Source organism: Meyerozyma guilliermondii, genomic scaffold (assembly GCF_000149425.1).
Source record: "Meyerozyma guilliermondii ATCC 6260 scaffold_4 genomic scaffold, whole genome shotgun sequence".
In the NCBI taxonomy this organism is placed as follows: Eukaryota; Fungi; Ascomycota; class Pichiomycetes; order Serinales; family Debaryomycetaceae; genus Meyerozyma; species Meyerozyma guilliermondii.
The window spans coordinates 1,238,121-1,247,199 of NW_001809797.1; the positions used below are offsets into that span (position 1 = coordinate 1,238,121).

Below are 9,079 nucleotides of genomic sequence, written 5' to 3' on the forward strand. Positions count from 1 at the left end.
CTAACTCTTTCACTCAAAACAAATATGCATCTCAAACTACACAATTTCACGCTCCGGGTACGGTCCTTAAAAATGGAAATCTGATCCGAGTCAACTTTTCGCACACTTGTGCAGATTCCAACTTTCGCAACTTTCTTATCTACTACAGTCGGCCCCAAAAATTTAGCTTCGAACAATTCTGATAACTTTGTTTCATGGCACACAGCGAGCTCAAAGTCTTATTCCACAAAACAAGAAATCGTAGACCGTGCGATTGGTGCAGAAAGAGGAAACAGTCATGTAAATATTCAGGTGTGTCTTGCGAACGCTGTATAAAAATGAACCGCAAGTGTATTATTCAAGGGGAAGAAAGGATCAGAAGATACGGAGCCCGTCAAGTTAAAAATTCTTCAAAAAAAGCAGGTAATCTGGATAATTTTACAGAATCTGAGCCTGTACTTGTGTCTGACAGGCAGACTTGCAACGAAGAAGAACTGGCAGATTCACCGTCATTGAGATCAATTGGAACCATTGATAATCAACTATCGTCATCAGGAATTAAATGGTGTATTGATAACTTGAATTCCATACAGACATTATCGGAATCCAATTTCTATTCTCTTTTCAACGATAAGCCAGGATCACTTCAGGTTGCCGAATTGACCCCAAATGACACCTATAGCCAAACAAGCTTACCTAGCTTCAGCGAAACTCCCAAAGCTATTACCCTTGAAGAGTCTCAAGCCTTAGTTTCACAATTTGCTGAGTCCTATGGAGCAAGCCTTCTAAAGACCTTTTTCACTTACTTAAACCCTTTTCTCCCGGTGATATCTGGAGACCAATTTCACTTTATGATCAACCATACCATTCACGAGAACATTCAAAAGTACGGATTTACGTTACTTGGCTCTATCTTCCTCAATTCTTTGCGATGCTGGGACAGAAATGATGAGTTGATGTTGAGCCCAAGTCCGGATCCCCAACCTCTCGCAAATGCTTGCTTTAAACTACTTATGAATGAATTTGAAACTGCCACCAACAATGAAGAGTCTAATATGAAATCTCTTCAAAGTTGCTTGCTACAATTGCCCCAAATAATATCAAGAATCAACTCGATTAATGATACGGTGAGCATTGTTCCTGCTACTAAAATATTAAGCATTGCCACTTTTCTAGTGAACAGATTGGGTTTGAATGTATCTAGGTTCAAGGACGATCTCAATAGCAGTTTCAGAAATAACTCAGATATTATTGCTCGAAATAATTTGTGGTGGGCTTATTATGTTGAGGAGAAATGGTTCTCGTTTTTGACAGTAAGAACAAGTACTATAAACGAAGGATCGTTTGAGATTCTCAACGAAATAAACTCGTGGCCAAATCTATCATACTTGGTAACAAAGCAGTTTGATAGAAAGGAGTCAAAGGTTCAATCACCGCTCGAAAAAAGTTTAGAACATATACATTTTGTGTGCTGGTATTATTTCCATGAAATGCTCAAGATAACGGTGATATGTTCAGACATAACTACTTATTGGTACTCATTACACGGGAACTTTCATATGATGGAGATGGAAGATTCTTTGAAGACCCTCAATGAAATTCGACTGTCTACAAAAAAGTATTTGGAAAAAGTCAATGAGTGGTGGAAACTGTTGGACCCAGAATTCAAGAAACACGGGCAGAAGAAAATGATTATACACCCAATTAGTGCAAACTGCAACCTCAGAATATTCTATGATTTCGCACGGGTGTCGATATACAAGATATTGATCAAGAAAGTGTCGTTATGCGTGATTGCTTTCGACAAAAGTGAAACGAATCCTGTTCTTGAAACCAACTTGAATGAGCTCTTGGGAAGTGTACTCCTGGAAATTGCAGAGCTTTACGACGACCACTTGCAATTTGTTACCAGCATGAAACTTCGAGATTTGAACTCGTACTGGTACCCGATGATAAACTACCAATTTTGTTACTTTATTCTCTTCTTGACTTTACTGATGAGTGTCTCCGAAATGCGAAGGCAGACATATCAAACCAACTTGTTCACAGTTCCTCTTAAGAGGTTACAAAAAGTGCAGTCTGGATATCATGACTTTTTGAAAAACAGATCGGCAGGGTGGGATTTTTTACTTCTACCACTCTCATTATTGTCCGACGTAGTTCCTTTTAATGACTTTGTTCAAATTAGAGATGCCATAGAAAACTTGAAGGATGGTGGAATAGTTACCGCACACGGCATAGAGCACTTGCTTTATCGCAATAACGACCAATGTGAGTCGGAAGACATAGACGATGAATCACAACCTTCCCGAGAAGAGTCTTTGGGGGTTGCTTCAGACATGCAAACCATGCTTGAAAAAGTGGATCATATTGCTGCGTCTATTCAATAACTACTGAAATTTTAGTACTTGACTTGAATTTTGTGCTCCTTTCCAACTTTGGCAAATAAGCCATCATCTTGCAACACCTTGAAGGCCGATAAAGCATTTGACTTAGCTGTGACCAAAGTGGGTGGCATTGCAGTGCTCAATTGGCCCGCTGACTGAGCGAACACATGAGAATGTTGAGCGCAATTTTCCAACGTTGGAATGCTATAGGCCAAATGAATAGCTGGAACTTCCTGCGAAACATTACCGATATCGGAAGACCCATATATGTCCTTCATGATGGAGCTTTCACCGAGCACTTGAGTCTCATTTTTGGCATACTTCTTGGTTGATTCATAGCATGCTTCTATCAAACTGGGCACTTGAATCATATCCAAGTAGCAAAAAATCTCCTTCAGCTTCAATGTACATTCAGTAGCAAGAGCAGCAGCATTGCAACAGTTTTCGACCCGGGAAGCCAAGCTTTCCATCTCTTGTCTGGTCTTGGAACGAAATTGAAATACCACTTTTGCAGATTCTGGAATAACGTTTGCAACAGTAGGACCATCTTTGAAGAAGCCATGGATACGTTCATGTGGTTTTATTTGTTGTCTTAACAAAGAAACATTGACCCAGGATGCAACACAAGCATCTAAAGCATTAACTCCATCCCAAGGAAATGCAGCAGCGTGTGCCGGTTTTCCAGTGAATTCATATTCACGATATGAAGTTGCCAAGAAAACAGAGGGAACCATGATCATGTCCAAACCATTGGTGGTGATAGGGTGAGCCATGAAAGAAGCATCTACGTTTTTGTAAGCTCCGCCTTTGAGCAAATGGCATTTTCCACCGAGACTTTCTTCTGCTGGAGTTCCCAAGAGTTGAACAGAACCAGACATATTGAACTTTTGCAACACTCTTACGAGAACCAAAAAAGCTGCACATGAACCAGCAGCAATCAAATTGTGACCGCAGCCATGGCCTATACCAGGTAAGGCATCCAATTCAGCATTGAAATTGACCAATCTTCCACCATTTTCGTACAACACCTCAAATGCTGTACGAAAGCCATAGGCGTGCCTGGTGACTTTGAACTCGCCAAAAGACTCGAAGTATGTGGCTATCAAATCGTGAGCGAATTTTTCCTCGAATGCAACTTCGGGATTCTTATACATTTCTCCGGCAATATGCTCAAAATCCTTGGTGTATTTTTCAGTGAAATAGTCAATTGCTTCGATAACTTGCGATTCGATCTCCATTTTGGATAAGGTCATGATAATGGTCGAAATCCATTGACCATATTTATACTAGGTGGATTGAAAGGTATGAGGCATTGGCTGTCGGCATATCCGTTTCGGGAAATGGCGAGTTCGCGATAGCGATAACAGATTTCGCAGCCACTTAAGCATCTCTAAAGCCTTGTTTCTGGGCTTGAAAGAAGAGACACCATATGAAGAAAGCGGTATACTAACCGCATATACTATTCGAATTCTATGCTGTCAGTTTGACCTCAAGATCATAAAAGATCTAGTGAACACTCATTGCTAATCGTCGGTCCCCCACATCGGCAAGTGCGGCGCAAAATCCTTATCAATCTTTGAACTTTTTTACAAATCGTTAAAAGGATCATGGGCACCAAGATGTGAATTCCGAGTCAGAAATCACTTCATAAGGCCTTATCAGCATCACGGCCTAGTTTGCTACTTATAGAGGCTATGGAACCCATCACTTTTCAAGAGCTGCGTTCAACAATGAGTAAAGAACAAGAAGTCAAATTGACAGGAAAGTATGACGAAGTCAGTATTGCCGATGGAGATGTTATTACTTCTGTCAAGTCTCCTTCAGGAAAGGAAGTTGTGGTCAAGGGTAATGACATTGACATTGCTATGAATTTGGCTATGCAATTGGACTCCCAAGACTTAGATCCTCGAGAGGATAGAAAGTTGTTTTGGAAAGCGAGTTTATACATCCTTCCGTTGATCTGTTTGTTATATGCTGTTCAATTCATGGATAAAATCACCAATAGTGGAGCTTCGATCATGGGGTTGAGGACGGATATGAAAATGGTTGGAGATCAGTATTCTTGGACAGGATCTGCATTCTACTTGGGATACCTTTTCTTTGAATTTCCTGCTTCCTATATTATCCAACGGTATTCTATTTCGAGATGTGGAGGTATTTTCTTCTTTTTATGGGGCACGGTTTTGTGCTTATGTGCTGCCACGAATTATGCTGGATTCATCTTCTTAAGAGTTGTTTTGGGAATGCTTGAATCTTCAGTTACCCCCATATTGATGATCATTACTTCTCAATGGTACAAATTGTCTGAACAGTTCATGCTCTCTGCGATTTGGTTTTCTTTCTGTGGTGTTGGTGGAGTACTTGGAGGAGCCATCAGTTTGGGCATGGTTATTCATAACGAGCTGTACTCAATAGCAGGCTGGAAGTTATTGTTTATTGTTACTGGACTCATGACGGTGTTTCTCTCTGTGGTGTTTTACTTTTGGATTCCAGATTCGCCAGCTGATGCTTGGTTTCTATCCGAAGAAGAGAAAATTCATGCTGTCAAGAGAATAAGGAAAAATCAGCAAGGATTTGGAAACAAACATTTCAAGAGGCATCAATTTATCGAGGCTTTCACAGACCACAGAACTTACATTTACTTCTTCTTCGGTCTTGCAATCTCTATACCTAATGGAGGTTTGACTACGTTTGGAAGTATTGTGATGAACTCAATTCTTGGTTATTCTGTGAAGCAATCGCTAACTTATAATATCTACCAGGGATTGATAGAGGTATTTGGGTGCATCATCGTTGCATCTATGATCAAATTTGTGAAGCATCGTATGATCGTTTGCATCTTTGGGTGCATGCTCAATTTGGTGTTTTCCGGGATGCTTGCGTTTGCTAAAGATCTTCACGTTCGTTTGGGAGGATGCTTGTGCTTGGGAATGTCGGTAATTGGAATGTTTACTATGCTTTCCAACTTTTCTTCGAATGTGGCTGGCCACACAAAGAAGGTTACAGTCAATGCAATGTTCCTTGTCGCTTATGGAGCCGGCAATATTATTGGACCTCAGACTTTCATTGAAAGCCAAGCACCGCAATACGTTGGAGGCCAGATTGGAATGGTCGTAAGTTATGCAGTGACGTTGGTTTTAGCCATTGCTCTTTACATTTCCTACATCATGGAGAACAGAAAGAGAGACAGAATGGTCAGAAGTGGAGAAATTGAATCGGCGAATCCCGGCAGCAATGTCGCATTCGCAGACTTGACAGATAAAGAGAACCCTTACTTTAGGTATTCGCTTTGAGTTGTACGGTATATTGCAATTATATGAGAATGCCGAAATCGGCTTAATGACATTTCGTATTTTATCTCATTAGGCATGTGCAAATTTTATATCGCTACGCATCTATGAGCTTGATGATTGTCCTATTATTCAATATTTTGCCGCTATCTGGAAAATACGAGTGATGTGGGGTTTTTACTTCACACTATTTCGTTGAATTCCCGTCTATTTGCAGCCAAGTACCCTGCACGAACCGAACACCCTATTTCAATTCATTGTTGAAAAGACTTGGAACTGTATGTCCTTTGCTCGTTACTCTGTGTATCGCATGAGCAAGCAGAATTTTCTTGGCAAAGGGTAGCCTACTTGTGGATGCAGCCCGGGTAATAATGCTATTGGCTGAGGTTTTCTTGGCGCATATAATGACAGGATTTTTTGCGCGCGACACTGATTATCAGATTGATCAGTAAATCGTTTTCTGAGTTTTCGTTACGAAAATTGGTTGAAACAATGCACAATTAGCTATGAGTTTCGAGCCTATGGTCTATGAAAGACTCTGTAACTTCCGACCCACAACTCTGAAATCAGGTCAGACAACCCAATTCAACTTAAATTTGACCACCTCTTGCTAAGCCAAGAAAAAATAAAAAAACTCAAGAAATCGAGACCAAGGTGGACCAATGTGAAAACTATAAGTAGGCATGCTGATCTTTTTCTGGTTTCACCAATATGGCTTCTCTTGAAAAGCAAAAGTTTGGAAAGGCAAATGAAAGCTTCATTGATGAAAGCAAGATTGAGAGTGATGCTATAAGAACTTCCAAAGGGGACTATTCAACCGATGGATCTGAATCCTACAATGATCTCTTCATGGAGAAGTCGTTTGGTGTCTTGAAAGAGGAACTCATGATGGCTGCAAACACAACTTATTGGCTGAAAGGTATTTTCTTTTTCACTATCTTCATTGGAATGTTTGTGACTCTCTTGGAGACGGCAGTGGTGAGTGTGTTTTCAAGTTACGCAACCAATGACTATAAACAGCACTCACTCATGTCGACCGTTGGTATAATCAGAAACGTTGTAGCTGCCGCTTCTTTGCCGCTCTATGCTAGAGCTTCTGATACTTTCGGCCGGCTTGAAATATTTATGTTTTCTACAGTTATGAGAGTTGTTGGTCTCGTGGTTATGTCACAGGCAACCACCATCCAAAAGTATGCCGGAGGGATTGTGTTGTATGGACTTGGATTTTCTGGGGTCAGAATCTTGTGGCAGTTCAATTTGGCCGATGCTTCGTCGTTGAGGTACCGTTTCTTAACCCTTGCGGTGTTGCACCTGCCAAATATCATTATCACTTGGGCTAGTGGTGATATTGTTAATGGGTTGTTGAACAGGTACAAGTGGAACTTTGGTATTGCACTTTGGGCTTTTACCTTTCCCTTGGCATGTCTTCCATATTTTGCAATGAATATCAGAATGAGGTGGATAGCGTCCAGAACGGAGGAATGGGCTCAATTAAAGCACGAAGAAAGGAAAAGTTACCTTGGAATGAACGAGTCGACCGAGAAACATGAGGAAGATATAAGGAACGGTAACAGCTATTGGTCTGCCAAAATGAAAATTTTCTTCATTAGAGCCGGTTACATTTCCAAGGCATTGTTCTGGAAAACTGACCTTATTGGATGCTTGTTCATCGTTTTGATCTGTGGTTTGATTTTGGTACCTTTGACTTTGGCTGGTGGAGTTCAAACAAAATGGACTAGAGCCTCAACCATTGCTCAGCTTGTGGTAGGATTCGTAATGATTCCATTTTTTATATTATGGGAAAGGAAATTTGCCAGGTTTCCCTTGATTCCCTTTGCCTTATTGACCGATAGAGGTATTTGGGCTGCATTCGTCATAGCCGTCTTTTACACTTTTGTCGGTGGAATGCCTTCAACTTATGCATATCCAGTGTTGCTTGTGGGAATGAATGCCACCCCTACGGTAGCTACTCGTATACCACAATTGGACGGATTTGTTACATCTTTGACAATTCCAATCTTCGGTGTGGTTTTGGCATATGTCAGAAGAAGTAAGGGTTTCATAATTATGGGAATTAGTTTCTGGTTTATTGCAATGGGTCTCTTTGTTCATTTCAGAGGAGACAATGATGGCTTGAGAGGAAAGTATTATCGTGATGGTGTTGCTGCTGGTATGTGTGTGATGGGTTTTGGAGTTGCTTTTATTTCCAGACTTGTGGTAGTTTCAGCCCAGGCTTGCACCAGCCATGAGTATACTGCTCTTATCATTGCAGTTTTTGCAGCACTTTACCAAATTGGTTCAGCTTTATCCAAATGTGTAACTGGAGCCATTTGGACCCAAAGAATGTATTCCACTATTGTTGAAAAAATGGTCCAGTTGAATGTCGACCCAGAATTGGCCAAACCTGCCTATCAGGCTCCTTACACCTTTATCAAATCCTATCCTTGGGGGTCTCCTGCCAGAGTAGCCGTGGTTTTGGCATATGCTGATCTTCAAAGAAAATTGTGTATCACCGGTCTTTGTCTCTGTGTACCCACATTGATCGTTGCTTTCTGCTTGAGGGACCATTATCTCGTTTCCACTCAATCATTGGAAGAAACTGTGGAACCTGATACCAAGGGAGGTCACAAGACCCAAATTCTCTACAAGAACGACGAAGATGTGATCTTGAAATATGTGAAAAAATGCTTCCGTCGGTAATCTGGCGTGTGAAGCTGAAAGTTGATTTGACAATTATATCGGCTAGGTTCATGGCTCAGTAGTCATGGTCCTGCTGCAGTGTAGATAGCAAAATTGAATGTACTTGGTATTTATGGACAAGATTTAAATTGAAAAAATTTATTTCGAATCATATCTTAGACCGACTTTCAACAGTCAATGGCTTTGTTCTTTTCCCTCGCCCTATTTTGACATTTTGGATAGAGTGTAAATTTGCAGCCAATCGTCATCCTGCACACATTCCTTCCGTCAGGAGTAAATTTAAATTTGAAAGTCTATCAATGAACCTAGATACCTTACCAAATGAAATTGTCACGCGTTGCTTTTCCTACTTGAGCACAGATCTTCTCACTGACATAATACTATGGGAGAATGTTCCTGATCATATATTCCAAGCTGCAGCTGAAAATCTCAACCATTTATGGTATTCAGAGCGAGTTCTAACCTTTGAAAAAGATAAAGTTGCAAGTATTGAAGCCTACTATGAAACGGATTTCGACCGATTTCTACGAATACACCAAGATTCTTGAAGAAAAGTCACTCCAATGTCCTCTTTGGTTCCATCATACATGGAGGCACACTTTTCAAATGCACAAATGCCTCGATGAAATCAACCTAGTTTACAACGGCCAAAAATTGGGCATCCATGTGGACCTCAATGACAAGGCATTTCAATACTATCCTATTTTTTTAGACCATGAGATA

The 9,079-nt window shown here is 40.7% G+C and overlaps 4 protein-coding genes across 4 annotated transcripts; 3 read left to right on the forward strand and 1 right to left on the reverse strand. All coding sequences in view use genetic code 12, as the record gives it.

Moving 5' to 3' along the window:
• Positions 1 to 194: 194 nt before the first annotated feature.
• PGUG_03938 (uncharacterized protein) lies at positions 195 to 2,369 on the forward strand (the record flags this gene model as incomplete). The annotated part of the gene is made up of 1 exon (XM_001484507.1): positions 195 to 2,369. One exon carries the CDS (start codon positions 195 to 197, stop codon positions 2,367 to 2,369), a length of 2,175 nt encoding a protein of 724 aa, XP_001484557.2.
• An 11-nt stretch (positions 2,370 to 2,380) lies between these two features.
• On the reverse strand, positions 2,381 to 3,619 carry PGUG_03939 (M20 family metallopeptidase; the record flags this gene model as incomplete). Its single annotated transcript, XM_001484508.1, has 1 exon — positions 2,381 to 3,619. The coding sequence occupies one exon, from the start codon at positions 3,617 to 3,619 to the stop codon at positions 2,381 to 2,383; it is 1,239 nt and encodes a 412-aa protein (XP_001484558.2).
• A 441-nt stretch (positions 3,620 to 4,060) lies between these two features.
• On the forward strand, positions 4,061 to 5,659 carry PGUG_03940 (uncharacterized protein; the record flags this gene model as incomplete). The annotated part of the gene is made up of 1 exon (XM_001484509.1): positions 4,061 to 5,659. The coding sequence occupies one exon, from the start codon at positions 4,061 to 4,063 to the stop codon at positions 5,657 to 5,659; it is 1,599 nt and encodes a 532-aa protein (XP_001484559.2).
• Positions 5,660 to 6,367: 708 nt separating this feature from the next.
• PGUG_03941 (uncharacterized protein) lies at positions 6,368 to 8,356 on the forward strand (the record flags this gene model as incomplete). The annotated part of the gene is made up of 1 exon (XM_001484510.1): positions 6,368 to 8,356. The coding sequence occupies one exon, from the start codon at positions 6,368 to 6,370 to the stop codon at positions 8,354 to 8,356; it is 1,989 nt and encodes a 662-aa protein (XP_001484560.2).
• Between the last annotated feature and the right edge of the window lie 723 nt (positions 8,357 to 9,079).